Source organism: Podarcis raffonei, chromosome 2 (assembly GCF_027172205.1).
Source record: "Podarcis raffonei isolate rPodRaf1 chromosome 2, rPodRaf1.pri, whole genome shotgun sequence".
In the NCBI taxonomy this organism is placed as follows: Eukaryota; Metazoa; Chordata; class Lepidosauria; order Squamata; family Lacertidae; genus Podarcis; species Podarcis raffonei.
In genome coordinates this window covers 41411138-41427514 of record NC_070603.1, presented here as the reverse complement: position 1 = coordinate 41427514, position 16377 = coordinate 41411138, and the positions used below count along the sequence as shown (strand labels likewise).

The 16377-nt window shown below is 45.8% G+C and overlaps 1 protein-coding gene across 2 annotated transcripts in view; it reads left to right on the top strand.

Moving 5' to 3' along the window:
• USP43 (ubiquitin specific peptidase 43) overlaps nucleotides 1-16377 on the top strand; it is an 87756-nt gene that overhangs the window by 25663 nt on the left and 45716 nt on the right. For both annotated transcript variants that reach the window (XM_053376164.1, XM_053376163.1), the window contains one exon: nucleotides 15420-15526. In XM_053376164.1, the coding sequence (XP_053232139.1) occupies nucleotides 15420-15526 (107 nt within the window). The remainder of the gene's footprint in view (nucleotides 1-15419; nucleotides 15527-16377) is intronic.

The window sequence follows — 16377 nt, the reverse complement described above, 5'->3', positions numbered from 1 at the left end:
AATGCAGAGTGAATCTCTTAGCAGCAGCTAGCCTAGTTAAGCCAGTCAAGAGCTGGTTTGGAGGGTTTGGTGTGAAACTTAATATTCTGTAGTGCCTCGGAAAGCGTCCATTTAGGGGACTGTACTGGTTACTTGTCAATATAGGGAAGAGAAGTGAGAAATGGTTTCATTTCTCATTGGCCAGAAATAGGCAGATTTTCCACTTGGAACCTTGATATTTGTATTTTCAGGAAAGTGTAGGATGTGCATGCTTTGCTCACTTCCCTGTAATGTAGGAAGGAGTATTTAGGACAGAGATAGGAGTACCTAAATGTTGCACACAGAAGGGCTGGCTATTTCCCCTACATGGTATGGTTTTGCTGTACATTTATTCTGTGTACATTCCAGGATTTGCTGATAGTGGCAAAACGGGGATGTAGACTGCACTTAGGCAACACTCCCCAGAGTGTTCTACATGATGGAGATAATAGCAGTGTCCTACCTTACAGGGTTATTGTAAAAATTACTGAGATAAGGGATGTAGAGTTAAATGGACATTCAAAAATCCACCATGACAATGCCAAGTAGTTCTACCAAGCGCCACTATTACTGCAAGACTATCTTGCCTGGTGGCAGTTTCTACAGCTAAGTGCTACATCTGTGAGCCTGGAAGAACCAGAACTTCAGAGCTGGGTGGAGGAGCAAGAAATATGCATGAACGTAGCCAGGATTTTTTGGGTGGGGGGAGCAGGGCTTTTGTTAGGGGAGCAGAATCGATGCGATTGGTCTATTGTTTTACTTGATCTTGGGGAGGGGGCAGCTGCTCTCCCTGGCTATGCCCATGGTCCTAAGATTCTCTCCTGCTGCTGGAAGGGGATGTTGCAGATGTTTGGGAGACTAGTACCAAGCTGCCGTTGCTGATGCAGATGTCTCTAACAATCATTCTTTAAATTTTCTGTGTCTGTAAATTGAATGAAAGATACACATATGCACATATAGTCTCTCTTTTGCTTTTAAAAAAAATATTACTTCAACAGCATTCCAGAGTGACACATTACAGGCTAAAAAGAGAGTGTTCTTGACATCAGGTTATCTTCTCTTGACTTTTTCAAGTATGCAGTTGAATTTTTTAAGCACATCGTATAAAGTATACTGTAATGAGGAGTATATTTGGCTGGTTCTCAGTTTATAGCATGTCCTTGCAACTCTTACCCCCTTATCTGATCTCCGCGAAAACAGCTTGTTTCCTCCCTCAGTGTTCCAATACTACCCTTTTTCCATGTGCTCCCTGGAATCTCCAAAGGATCTCCATAGAGCAGCTCTGCTGCCTGTCCTAGCACTAAACACCACAGCGCTGTGATCAGAGGTGAGCCCTTTGCCTGCTCCCTGTGAGTAAAAGGGCAGCTGTGGAATGAGGGTGAGGAAGAAGGCTGCCTTTTACTTTAAAGAGCAGGTGGAGGGGCTTATCTCAAGTCTCAGCACTGTGCTGCTTGGCACTAAGAAGGGAAGTAAATGATCCCTCTGGCTGCTCTTCAGAGAACTCAGGGAGTGGCAGAGGGATTCTATCTCTTGATCTCAGCACTGAGACTGGGAGATAAAGGACTCATATCTTCTGACCAGATTGGGAGATGAAGCTGCGAGACTGGTAGGCTACTTCCCGCATGTCTTTGTGGGCCAGATCTCGTCTGCGGATTAGCCACCCCTGACCTAGCACTATATCATATTTTCAGTTGGGGCTATTAGGGATACTACAGAAAGAGGGGAAGAAATAATCAGATCAACCTTTATCACATAACACCCTTCATAAATATATTTATCCATCCTTGTTTTAATGCTAATCAGATGCATTTGTCTAGACGGCTTGTCTGCATTTGTGACAGGTGTCAAAGTGTGATTGGCAGCTACCCCTAGGCAAGGATGAGAAACCACCAAAAAAGCACAAGCTTTTTCTTTCTTCTCCCCCTGGCAGGTGGCTTAGAACCTGCACCCCAGCTAGGTGAGGCTCCCCTTGGAATCTGCTAAGTATGCCAGCGGACCTGTTGCCGAGTGTCACTGCACACCAGGGTAGACGAATCAATAACCGTAGACACTAACTGCACAAAACCCAGCTTGGAAATATGCAGCAAGAAACCAAGCATTGTAGTGGATGCTTCTTGGCTGCATTGGGATGAGTGTGTGATGATGCCGTTCTTCTTGCATTAAGTGATGCAACACAGTGAAACAGTGGAAGTTGGAGCAATGTACTATTAGCAAAGCAGATTTAATCTGTTCAGACTGCAGATCTCTATGCAGGAGTAAGCCCCGCTGAATGCAGTGGGGTTTACTTCTGAGTAGACATGTACAGGAATGCACTATTGTTTGCTTTTCTGGGACCTGCTCAAATTGTGATTTCCACTGGTATTTGGATGGGAGGTGTAGGAGATGAGCACCAACTACTTGTCAAGGGGAGAATATAATAATAATAATAATAATAATAATAATAATAATAATAATAATAAGAAGAAGAAGAAGAAGAAGAAGAAGAAGAAGTAGTAGTAGTAGTAGTAGTAGTAGTTCATACCCCGCCCTTCTGGCTGGTTTTCCCCTGCCACTCTGGGCAGCTCCCAACAGAATATTAAAAACACAATAAAACACCAATCCTTTAAAATCTCCCTATACAGGGCTGCCTTCAGATGGCTTCTAAAAGTCAGGTAGCTGTTTATTTCCTTGACATCTGATGGGAGGGTGTTCCACAGGGCGGGCGCCACTACCGAGAAGGCCCTCTGCCTAGCTCTGAATGTTTCCCATGTTTTCCATGGCAGATGCCTCTTGCGCTGGAGGTAGGGGTTCCATACTGATCTGGGTTTTTTTCTTTTTAAATGGAAAGCAATATATAGCCTGTTGTTCAAAGGCTTATGTGCCCTCATTTTAAGTAGAAATTGGGACTTGAAACAGACTCGGTATCCCTCATCCCCTGTGTTCAGCAGGGAGGCTTAGTTGGTGTTTACCTGTGACAGGGCCTTCTTCGTGGCAGTTCCTCATCTGTGGAGTGCCCTGAGTCTGTCTCCTTCATTATTAACATTCATGAGGTTAAAAAGCTTTCCTGTTTACTCAGGCATTTGTTAGCTGCAATATACTGTTCCTAGCAATAATTATTAGCTGTCGCAGTATGTTTTTAGATGTTCTCAATGTTTTTTAAAATACCTTTTATTTATTTATATTTTATTTTCAATTCTGTTATTTTGCTACTTGGCTGTTTGCCACCCTTTGGGTGGAAGGGCAGGAAACAGATTTTTTAAACCAACCAAGGAACGAAACACACTTCTGGACTCCTCGACAGCACTTGTGCTCATGCCAACTGCCGCTACCAGACATGAGCTTTCCTCAGATATATTTCATTTAACTTTAATTTATTTCATATTTATCCTACCCATCATCAAACAAGTGATCCAGGGTGTGGGGCACACCAGATATATAAAACCAAACTAACAATAATATAGCAATTATTGTTACATTAAAAGAACAGTAAAAACAATTGTAATAAAAGTACAAGAACAATAAGAAATCAATGGGGACAGTCTGTACAACTACAGATGGGTCCAGCTCCTGGATTTTCAAGTGAAAGGGTCTCAGGTATGAAAGTCCTCTGCCCCACGACCCTGATTAGCTGTTACCAGTTAGTGTAAATAACACTGGGCAATTCCTTTGACTCCCATTTGGCAGAAATAGCAGGAGTATGCTTCCCTTAGATATCTACTTAGGTAGTCATACATGAGCAATGGTATAGCCATTTTTAAATGTAAGCATTCTTAGCTGACTCTTGAAAACTGCTTTTCCTGTTAAAGGCATCTGTTGGCAAACAAAATTGTCTTTTTGCTTGCTTGCTTGCTTGCTTGCTTGCTTGCTTTATTTATTTATTTATTTATTTATTTATTTATTTATTTATTTATCTATTTATTTAATCAATCTATCCTTCAGTTGTGAGTCTAGAAATGATGGAGAAAGGGGGCTGACTTTTCAAACAATTCAAATTCAAACAATTTTCTGTATGGGCATTGCAAATATGAGAGAATGAGAGAGAGAGAGAGAGAGAGAGAGAGAGAGAGAGAGAGAGAGAGAGAGGTGGGAGGATAACTGCTACCACACATTGCCACAATAGCACTTCAGGGAGGGAATTGTATTATGAGCAAACTCTATGTTCTCTACGAAGCTGCTGATTTTTTCCTTAAGAAAAAAGCATCTTCTGTGAGTTGCTACAGCCTCCCAGTGATGATAGGCTTGGCTTTGATGCAGTTTCCCCACAGAGAAACGTCTCTCTGTTAGGAAAACAATAATATCAGAAGAGGTGCTGAAGAACAAATCTGGTTTGGGAAGTGAGCCAGAAACAAGAGGAAGGGGCAGTTGCCGTCCCCCCTAATGAGCTCCCATCGTGTAATAAGCTTGGATCTTGGCAATTGGTTTACATCTCCAACAAGATCCCGTATCTCTGTGCTTTGCTTTCGCTAGCAATGTCAGGCTGGGCACATTGCACCTTCCGAGGCTGAACACACTGTAATCCTACATGCTGAGATAAATGTTTGATTGTGCAGCCCTTATCTCTTGCTCTGCTGCTGGCTGTGATTTGCTCAGGTGGTTCCTTGGGGAAGACAGGAGCGTGTGCTTCCTGGAGCACTGCAGGCATGTGCGTGAACTCTCTCTCTCTCTCTCTGCTCTCCTCCCACCTTAAATAGAGTGGCTTCTCAGCTGTGACAGAGCTCAGGCTTTGGAGTTGCCTTTGAAGCACCTGTGGACACTCTTCTGCTTACAAGGTCTTTCCAGCTCAGGCTCTCGCAATCCCATCACACTGTGGTCTGATGGGCGGAGGTGGCATCCAAGGAACTCCTTTAGGTCCCCTGTACAGTTAAGTACTTAAGTACTTAATACGTTTCAGAGGTCTGTTCTTAACCTGAAACTGTTCTTAACCTGAAGCACCACTTTAGCTAATGGGGCCTCCTGCTGCCGCCGCGCCGCTGGAGCACGATTTCTGTTCTCATCCTGAAGCAAAGTTCTTAACCTGAAGCACTATTTCTGGGTTAGCGGAGTCTGTAACCTGAAGTGTATGTAACCTGAAGCGTATGTAACCCGAGGTACCACTGTTTTGGATTATTTTAATTTCAGGAAGAATGCTTAACCTTAGCCACTGTAGATACCTACAATCTGGCATGTTTTCACTTCCCTTTCATGGGACGAAGAGTACATAGCTGTAACTAACAGAAACTCACAGGTTTTGTCTGTTGCCCATTGAGGTACTCGTCACATGTGAGGTATTTCCCCCTCCCCCCCAAAAATAAAAATCATTTTATTAACTTATAGTAAAGATTGACGAGTAGATCAAATGCAGCTGTCAAAAGAATGTAATTCTCTGCCAAGCCAGAGCTGTACTGACTATGTCATGTGCCTTCTTAGCCTATGCACTCTCTCCCACATACATTTTCCCCCTGCATGTGTTCACACCTCTCTCTGTCTCCTTGCCATACATAGATGCTGTCTGTGTTTCTCTCTCTCTCTCTCTCTCTCTCTCTCTCTCTCTCTCTCTCTCTCTCTCACACACACACACACACACGGTACCCTACCAAGAGGAAATCACCTGCTTTTGTGCAAGATACACGAGGCTGCCTAGCAGCTGAAGCGAAAATTAATTGGCACTTATCTCAGTTTAAAAATGTGCCTTTTGTCAGAGCATGCGGCGAGCACTGAACTCCTCCTGCACAAAGCACTGTGTTTCCCTAATTGCCACTGAAGACATCAGCCTCGGGGGAAGAAGCTCTTAGAACCTGACTTTACCACAAGTGGAGGGCAAATAGACATGAGGTCAATTTGAAGATTCCTGCAACAGGCAAATCTTAACAGTAGGACACCAGCCCTTAGCATATATTCCAGAGCAATAATTGGGATGGGGAAAGGTATTGTTACCATAGCTGTCAACTTTTCCCTTTTTTAAAGGGAAATTCCCTTATTCCGAATACGATTCCTTACAAGAAAAGGGAAAAGTTGACAGCTATGATTGTTACACACCACTCCAATGACTACGGTGGTAGAAGATTCCAGGCACTTACCCAGGGTTTGTGTTTTCTTTGGAACTGAGGCATAGCGGAGACCATGGTGTCTTTATGATCTGTGGTTTATTTTCGCATATTTACAACCTAAGGCTGTGATGGAGGGGCTCACAGCATTAACACTCCAAGAGGGTCTTTGCGTCTCCCATGGCCACAGTCCATGGCCACAGTTGAAACCACTGGGAGTTAGTTTCTGCTCTCCTACAAAAGTGGCCACCACACAGCCCCCACCCCCCAAAGAGGCTCCTCATCTCTTGGTAGCTTCACTACTCCAGTTACCATCTCAGCCTTTTTATTTGGCTCCTTTTTATTGGGTCTCTTCCAATCCTACCTGGAGATGCTGGGGATTCAACCTGGGGCCGTCCCCATGGATGGACCACACCAGGCAGAAGAACTGCTTTGAGAAGGTGGTACACCTGATGGTGATGATGGGCATAAGATACCATGAACAGGCTATTTTTATTATTTTTTTAAAATAAGTGTAGGCCAGATCTTAGTGTTTGTGTCTAATGGAGGGAGAGTTCAGTGTATGTACCAACCTAAGCCACTAAAAGGTAACTTTTGATAGATACATGGACTGGAGAACCAACCATGTAATCTAGAGCATGCGGGGTGCCAGGTGTGACACACAGCTCAGGACTGGCTATAATTCTGCTGTAATGAATAACATCATTTATAAAGAGTGATTTTAAAGACTTGACACAGCTTAGGTTCTTTAGACTGGAGGCAGCTTAGCAATGTTGGTGGTCATTAAAGCAGCCACCCTGAGCCATTTCCAGGACTCGGATGGTCCGCCTACCTGTTCAGCAACTCTGAACAAAAGTAGTTATATCTAATAACTCTCTGCAGCTGTTTCTTTGTACAACAGGGAACCAAGTTTGCGAGTTGTTGCTCTTTTTGCCAGCCAAAATATACGTGACCGAAATGGAGCAAGCTGTATGAACTTAAAAGACACCAAGTCATTAACTAAACTTCCTGCTAAAACTTTCGCTTAATATTTATTCTGTGTGCTTCTGCCCCTCTCTTTGAGCGGATTCCTATCTTGTTCTCTTGAAGCATGGTTTTACTCTCAGTGGCTCTTCATTTCTGTGAGAGCGGGGATCTTGGGCTTGCCACCTATATTCTCTTAGAGTACGGGTGAAAAACCTCATGTTCTCTTAGAGTACGGGTGAAAAACCTCATGTTGTTGGACTTGATGACTCCCCATCCAGTAATGAGGGATGATGGGAATTGTAGTCCAGCAACACTAGGGAATGCTGCAGGCTCTTCATCCTTGTCCTAGAGCTGGTTGTTCTAGATTCTGATGGCTGAGAAGAAGCCATTGGGCTTTCCACCTAAAAGTGACCAGATTAAGGCCGGGCATGTTCTCTCTGTGTGGAAAATCTCTGCTTTGCTTTTCCAGACACTGTCCATTGTGCACAGTGACCTTCCTGATTCCACTGGCTCTGACAAGGCCTTTGTCTTGAGGGAAGTTCCCTGAATGGCATTGTGAAACCCATGACTGCACTTGTTCCACACACCTTTCTTTCTGGCTAGCACACAGCTTTCGCAGTTTAGTAGGTGCTTAGAAATGTGCGTAGCCCTTACGTGCTTTTTTGTGGAGCCTTCGTGTGTTGTGTGCTAGGCACTTGGTGTGTGAAGGCAGTCCTGTTCAGGGAAGCTTTTAGTGTGTGATGTCGTAAACGGTGTTTCCATGCGCTGCTCTGGTTCGCCAGAAGTGGCTTAGTCATGCTGGCCACATGACCCGGAAGCTGTACGCCGGCTCCCTCGGCCAATAAAGTGAGATGAGTGCCACAACCCCAGAGACGGCCACGACTGGACCTAATGGTCACTCAGTGAGGTGGGTGGGGTTGCCCTGAACATGCTGGGACATATGCGTTCTCTTAGGTATTTGCACCCTGGAAATGAGCCCTGAGTGATGGTGCATAGTGGTAGCTAACATGTCAGATTAAAAAGTTAAGAGAATTTGGCTAAAGACCACCTTAAAGTTCATTTTCAGTAAGAGTCATCATTCCAGGCCAGTAATCCCATGCAGATGCCAGCTATCATCAGCCCCGCAACCTCGCTCCCACAGTGTGTGTATGCACAGGCTCACATACGCATGTAAAATGCAGGCAGGTGGGGGTGTTTGTGTTCAGCTGCAATGCGCCCAAATTACCTCTTGCTGTGTAGTAATTAGCTAGTATAACTGGCGTTATCAGCCTGGTTGTTAAAACGTGGATGGGCTGTAATTTGGTAAGCTGACTAATGCATCTTGCTGGCAGCAGCTGACATGCTGTTTGCGCACATACTTTGCATTTATATTTATTTATTTGTATTCGAATGTAGAAGCCATTGTTTGGCCAAAGCAGCTCCCAAAGCAGCATGTGACAATTACAAAGTACAATATGTGTGTATTTGTGTGATGTATTGGTAAAACAGTAAACACAATAAAACCGAGCAGCATAAAATTGAGAGGCAGAAGCAGTTGGCATCAGCAATAACCAACAATCTGGGCAAGGGAGCAAATCAGCCCATGATGCAGGCCTGTTAAAACAGGATGATCTCTACCAGTTTCTTGAAAATTGACAGAGAAGAAGCTCCCAAGGGCTGGTTGCTACAACTAAGAAGGCCCTGTCCTGCGTATGCAACTCCTGAGGACCTCCATGGGCAGGCGTAATCATATGGGAACAAGCAGCAGGGACTGGGGAACCAGTAGCCCTCCAGATGTCACTGGACTCCAACTCCCATCAGCCCCAGTCAGCATGGTCAATGGCCAAAGATGATGGGGGTTGTAGTCCAACAGCATATGGAAAGCCATGGGTAAGGCACCTCTGTTTTAGAGCTTTAAAAGTGATAAGCAGCTCAGAAACAAACTGGCAGCCAGTGCTGGCCCTCAGCAGTGGCCTGCTAACAGCATTCTGCACCACCTGCAGTATCCAAATGCCTTTCAAAGGCGGCAGCCATGTGTAAAAGTGTATAACAATAGACTCCACGGAACAGAATGATAATTGAAAGGCAAGGGGATAAACAATGTGCTGTTGTGCGGAGTAGTAAGCCCCAAGGGCAGGGAGTTGCACAGGAAAGATGGTATCCTGATACCACACCTCACTTTGATGGGAACTAGCACACGGAGCTGTAGTAAAGATCAAGCCTTCAGTTCTTCTTACTGGAGGATTTTGACCATTGCAGGCAACAGCTTGTGGTGTACTAATGGATACTTGTCTCTCCACTCAGCCTGTGCCATGTGTTTCATCATTATAACAAATATACTGCTTATTAGGGCTGGGCGACAACTGGTTTTCAATATTGTGATCTATCACCAGCTAAACATCGCAATATATTGACATATCACGATATCTGAAATAAGGAAGGCACCACTCAGAGGTGAGCAGGACAATGTCCTGGCAAATGCTACTACATAAGGGTATAAAACTGATAACTGATGATATTATCAATCACCTCATGGACACTATCAGCGGCATGCAAGCCAAAATGCATCCCAATAGGACTTTTGGCTTTGGGCTTGGCTACCAAATGGTGGTGTTCAGGGCAAGCCAGCGTATGGTGTTGAGTCATAGTGAATACAAATAATCTGGGACTGCCAGACTGCCAACAGACCTGCTAGGCGACAGAAGCGGTAGCAGCCTGGTGACGGCAGAATCAACAATGGCAGGGAAAGGGCAGAAGCAGCAGCAGCAGCCTGGCAGCAGTGGCACAATAATCAGCAGCCTGTGAAGCCTCGCCACAGGAGTGGGCAGTGGCAGAAGTGGCAGCCGCCTGCAAAGCCTTGTCGTGGTGGCAATTGTGCCGCCGCCATAAGGCCTTGCAGGTTGTTGCTGCTACTGCCGACACATACCACAGTCATGGTAAGCTGTTTCTGCCACTGCTGCTTCTCCACCCCCATCCCAGGTTCCTGATCTGGATTGGTCCACCATGCTGGAAGAAAACTCTTGTGAGCCTTGCACTCAAGGGCAAACCATGTGATTGAAAGGTGTTAGGTACTATGGCTCTGACTGTGACAGAGTAAACACAATAGGGAATGAGTGAGCCCCAGCCAAAGGAGCCTTCGGACCAAGATTTTTTTGACATCTATTAGTTAAGAAACCCAAGCAGGTAGACCGTCCTGGAGACACATTGGGGTCTGAGAAGGCTAGGCATCCCTTGTCTCTTAGTGGGTGCATTTGTATTTTCAAACCTTTAATATTTAGGATCACTACAGCATGCAAAGCTGGTGGTTAAGTTTCTAAGATTGGGGCCATGCCCCATGAATCAGCAGGCAAGATCAGGAGTAATTTTATTAAAGCAGGGATGAAACTAGGCTCATTTTCACCCTGGTCAAAGACCCAGGTTTGGCCCCCCCCCGGTGTATTTGCATACACACAGGCTGGTGCCCCTTTGGAGGCTTCACCCGGTGCAAAAAACCTGGCTCCCCCCCCCAAGCTACGGCTCTGATTAGAAGCTGTTTATTTGGAAGTGGAATGACAAACAGGCAAGATGAAAGAAGTACCGTAATCGCAAAGTCAGAGGTGTACCTAGGGGTTGGCAAAACCAGCCCCTACCAGAGATGCAGGCACGGGGGGGGGGGCACACAAACCACCTGTCAGGTATTGAAGTCCTCTCATGACATCTGGAGTGCCCCCACTGGCTCAGAAACACAGTCACTGCTTTGTCCACAGAAGGAGTCTCCAGCAGGAAAAGCTGCTCCTACTGCAGGAGGAACGGAAAGTGGCCATTGGAGTGGCTTGCAGGCAGAAAGCCGCATCCAGCCCTGAAGAGGCATGTTTCTCCTATCCAGGCAACCTTGCCTGCTTCTTAGATTTTCCCTCCGGGGGGTCTGTGTCCCACCAATATAGCTCCTTGCTGAGGGTGCAAGGGACTCTAGGTACACCTCTGCACAAAGTATTAGAGCTGACTTAAACTGCCATAAGCTAAAGGTGTTATGCAATTTCAAGAAGGAAAGGACACTCTGTCTTGTTCCAGGAATGGAACAATTGTTATGGGCCCACGGCCAGGCAGTAACCCAACCCCTTCTCACCTACGCACCTGTAGCTCGGTTGCGTTGGATGTGGGTCAAGCTGACGGGAAGACAGAAAGTCCCCTTTGAAAGGGAGCAAACACAAAGTGGCATTCAGCAGTGACCTCCCGTAATTGTGCAATTTTGGGCTAATCTTGGCTAAACTCCCAAAGGTTGTTTTGGAGATTGTATCTCCAGGCAAAGCTTTGTTAAGCATACAAAAGTCAGTTTCATAAGTTGTCTCCAGCCACTGTATTCTTGCAACCCAAAGTTGTATTTAAGCAATAAAATGAAGCAAGACATAACTGCCCTGTGGTATAAGGGGCATTCATGAGACTTAATTCAACAGGGGATATATTTAAGGGTCTCAGTAAGTGACAGGAGCGAGCCAGCAGGAAACTACATTGAGCAAATTGGAGTTAACTCTTTACTAGAAAAAACGAAAGAAAGAAAAGCATTTGCACAGGATGTCAGGCCGGCTGAGCAGAGCAACTCTTCTCTGGCAGGTCTCGTCCCCATGAAGCAGTTGCGGAGACTGAAGGTCCCCAACTCCCCACAGCTGCCTAAGTCCTCTTCTCTCCAGGGTTTCCCCCAAGCAATCTGACACTGTGCCTGCATGAAGCTAACTTCTCATCTGCCCTCTTCATGCCTCTTCTGGTTCTGGGAGACCATGGGGGAGGGGAGCTTGTTGCAGCAGGAGAGGGAGACACCTGTGTATCTTCAACAGCCAGATTCATCTCTGCCTCTTGGCCTCCCTCCTCTCCTATTTGAGCTTTTGCCTCTGATTCTGAACTTCTCTTTGCAACAATCTCTCCACCTCCTCCCTCACTAATCCCTGTTACCTCTTCAGCCTCAGACAGCTTCTCCCAGTCTTCACCCTCTGACCACTCATCGTTTTCCCACCACCAGTCCCCTGGCTCTGAGCCTTCTTTCCTTGAGGGTTTCCCAGCTGGTTCCTCCAGCCAGTCTGTGACAGCAAGTGTCTATTCCCTGGTCAGAAGGGAACACTTTAAGGTGCGGAAACCCTCCGCATTCAGTTGTGTGAGCTCCCAATTTGCCGTCTGGAGTGGTACACACTGGCTTGACATAGTCAGAACTAGGAAAAAATGTATCAAATTCAGATGCAAAATTGAAGCCATGTCCAGATATTGTGAATTGAAGCCATGTCCAGATATTGTGAAGTTCCAGATCCAGCCAGATAAGTACTGTATTTTGTATTAAACACTGACTCAGTATGAGGCAGTTTCCTATGTTCCTGTGAATGGGGAGAGAGGAGGAAAAAATAATCTCAGGCAGCAGTATTTTAAATTATAGTTCTTATAATGACCAGGTGGGGTGGAAACAATTCAGGAAGTCTGCTGGAACAGCTGCTGTTAGGCAACAGCTGACAGAGAGCTAAAGCCAGCTGATCTCTCAACGGAAGTGACACAGCTCCTCTCTGTGCTTACCTACCTGGACCTTAAAAAAGTGGGACATGATTTGCTTTCTGTTCAGGTGCCAGGGTGTTCCTGTTTTTGAATCATCCCTGGACTGAAGTGACAGCACTCTCTGGTTCTGAGGTGACCGTTGTAGAAGATGCCTCTTGGGTAGATGTCGGTGTGACTTGCCTCTCTGCAGCATAAGGTCTTCTGCATGCCGTAGTGACTCAGGTGGTGGTGGATCTGCCATCTGAATGCTGGCATTGTTGCAGCTTAGCTGGATGGGGCAGGATGGTGATGGGGTTGGGAGTGTGGGTGGGCATGTGGGCTTCGTTGGCACATCTGCAGAGCTCCAAACGTGCTCCACCCAAATAAGCATTAAGCAATGCTGGTGTTGGGAGGGTGGCTGCACCCATACTCAGCCAACTTTCATCTCTTGAATTCTCCCTTAGGAGAAAGTTCTTCTTATGGAGTGTGAGCCATGCAGAAAGGCTAAACTCTTCTGCGACCCTTTAGGAGTGCTAGTGGTCAGATGCAAGAGAGGACATGTATCTTGGTGTTCTAGTGGTGAAGTGGGAATTGTCTACTATTAGAGGTGCAGGACCCATGTCCTCTTTTGCATCTGATGAAGTGAAGGCGACTTTAGTTCTCTGCTGTTTGTGGCAGCTGTTTGATGGCTGAGGCTGTTTCCACAACACAGGAATGCCAAAGTTTAAGGACTTGATAAAATGGAGGGATGGAATAGCCATCTTCACCCCTCCCCACCTTAAAAAATGACAGTCCAGGAAAAAATGTAATGGAGAAGCAAGGAGAATCTTAAAGGATCTTGGTGCATAACAACACCCTTAAGAGTATAGCACCTTGCACATTACTTTTCCTGTTAGTCCTTTGGAATAAGTCCCCTCTGCTCAGGTCTCATGAGAACCAATCTTAGGCCAACAGTGTTCAAGCTACCAACCTTCTGAGAAGCCTTACCACAGTGAGATGCATCTAGAGCAGCAGTTCTCAACCTGTGGGTCCCCAGATGTTGTTGGACTAAAACTCCTATCATCCCTGAGCTCTGGCTTTGCAAACTATGGGTGATGGGAGTTGTAGTCTGGGGTCTCACAGGTTGAGAAAGGCTGATCTAGAGGGACCCTTTGCATTGCAGAAAGTGTGAGGTGCAGTCCAGAATCATACTGTTCTCATGGGCCTCATTGTTTACTTGCATGGATTTTACTCTGCAGCACGACCAGCACCCTCTTCTGCTTCTTTGCATGGCAAGGGGGACTTGATAGGAACAAGAGATCTTTCAAATACCTTGTCCAGAATTGTGAACTTTTGCTTGGAGGATCCCCTAATAATAATCTTCCAAAGAACATAACCATTAGGTTTTTAATTTTTAAAAATATTTACTTCACTTTATCAATAATAAAAAACTCATCTTGTGTGGCTAACAGCATGATTTGAAAGATGACAAAGCATTCGTTAAAATACAGAATAGATAACTGAGTTCTTGCACTTCTCTTTGAGCCAATGTGTCACCATGTTAGGAGATCAACTCCCATTTTAGGGAAATCTCCTTGCTTCCTAGAGTCTGGGCGCTATTACCCTCCTATTCTGTTGTTCTTCCTTGCGTATCAAGAGAAATTCTCTCCCTTGCTTTCATAGAGGGGGTGAAAAACACTTTTCCAGACAGGGCAAATGGTTTGATTAATAGCATCATGAATTCTTTTCCTTCCATCCTGCTACGTTTGAGAAATCCATTAAAATGTTAAATCTCCTTTGTCTTAATAGGAGGGGGCAGGTGTGGGCAGCCTTGCTTCCTGAGCCGTGAGGTCACTGAGGCCCAATTCAGATTACTATTACAGCCCAGCAGCGGCTGCTGAAAAAGCCTACTTGCATGCTCAGAGCACCGTGTCACAGCAAGCGGCAACCATGCAGATCTCCCAGATTGTACAGTGACTTCCAATGCTGGTAGCACTTAGATTAGTGTGTTTGTGTAAGCCCCAGGCAGAAGTGTCACTGGCATACGCTTTCATTGCAAAATGGAGCCTTGACTATGCAGAAACAGTTTGTGGGAAACAGTAGCTGCAGAACAATGGTAATGTAGCAAGGGTGGGGGACCCGCTCTTCCAGAAGCCAGTGGCCAATGGTTGATGGGAATGTTGGTCCATCCGCATGGAAGGCTATAATATAGGATTCCACTGACTGGTCCTGGACTCGGGTGGCAAAAGTTGCTTGCATGCTTTGGCTTAGTATACATTCTACTAAGAATAGGGCTTGACCAGGTGTCCCTTTCTGGTCCCTAGGGAGACCAACCTGCCTGCTTTATTTGCAGATACTTTTTTTTATTCCTTTGTTGTCACACTGCGTGCAACAAAATGTGTTTGTCCTGTTCTGGGACTGGCAGGTGCTGGCTCAGCCTGCTTCTCCCTGATTTAATGAGGAGAGAGTGAAAGATTCCCAAACACCTTGAAGCTGGTAATTGAGCTTTTGCACCCTCTTCTCTCATCCAAACAACTTCACAGAGCAGGACAAAAAATATGTGTATGTTTATGAAAACCCATCAAAACAGAACCCTGCCAGAATTCTTTTTTTTTTTTAATGCCTGTTAGCAAACATGGTCACCTAACCAACTCTCTCTATTCCCCCTTTTAGACGTGATTTTGCTGCTGAAAGGGAGTGGGAGATGTGAAAAAGTGAGAGAAATGTGGTGGTGATGGAAGGGCAGGGAGAGAAAGTGGGAGGAAAGCAGGGACAACGAGCTGGAAGAACCCACATTTTAAAACGGTGTTAAGAAGGCAGAACTATGATGGCGGATTTGGCTGAGTGTCCATTGGGAGAATGTTTGTTTTGGGAGGTGTTTTCAGCGGCAGGTGGAATGTTGGGAGTTGTAGTCCAACAAGATCTGGAGGAGGGGCAGGCTCCCCAGTCCTATAACTCAGCCGTGCTCTCTTATTTTCTCTGCAGCTTCCATCTGGGCAGGAAGAGGGCTCCACCAATGCGAGTGCTCAGCCAACCGCCCAGCCGCTAAAGGGCCAGAGCTTTGTGCAGAACCACTTCCAGGCACAATACAGGTAAAAAGGGAGCAAGTGCTACTCATTGCATTCCGGCATTTTGTTACTTTCAAAAATGGCCAAGAATTGTGTGCAAATATATGTTTCAGAGCACCTCCAAGGCAGAACATGTGGGAGATGCTGCAGGCAGGCCAAAGTCCTGGAGGACCTGAGTTTAAGCTAAGGAGCATAATAGCTGACTAGCAGAAAGTGCAGGGTGAGCGAGAAACAGTGATTTAGTTTGGACATACCAGAATTGGCTTGCCTCCTTCTCAGCTGCTTGCAACAGCAACTGTGATAGTGCAGCACTCACAAATACAGTGGTACCTTGGGTTAAGAACTTAATTCGTTCTGGAGGTCTGTTCTTAACCTGAAACTGTTCTTAACCTGAGGTACCACTTTAGCTAATGGGGCTTCCTGTTGCTGCCGCACCACCACCGCGTGATTTCTGTTTCATCCTGAAGTAAAGTTCTTAACCTGAAGCACTATTTCTGGGTTAGCGGAGTGTGTAACCTGAAGCATATGTAACCTGAAGCATATGTAACCCGAGGTACCATTGTACTGCATCAGTGGGTTAGTTTTGGAGATAATCAGGTGACTGATTCTGAACTCCCTGCACCACTGTGGTATTACTCTCTTCCTTTGTCCATCTGAGCTGCACAAAAAATTGTAGGGACATGATTGGACTGCAAGCACACCCTTGCACCCGTGCAACTGCATGCACCCCTGCTGCAGGTCGTGACTTCAACAGCAAGTACCCTCTTTCAGAAGAAGTGTCCCCCTTTCCATACACCACCCCAGTGCAGACGGAGAGGCTAGTGAAGTGTGGAATGGAACAGAACGTGGCACGGCTCTGTCCCCCTTTGTGTGGC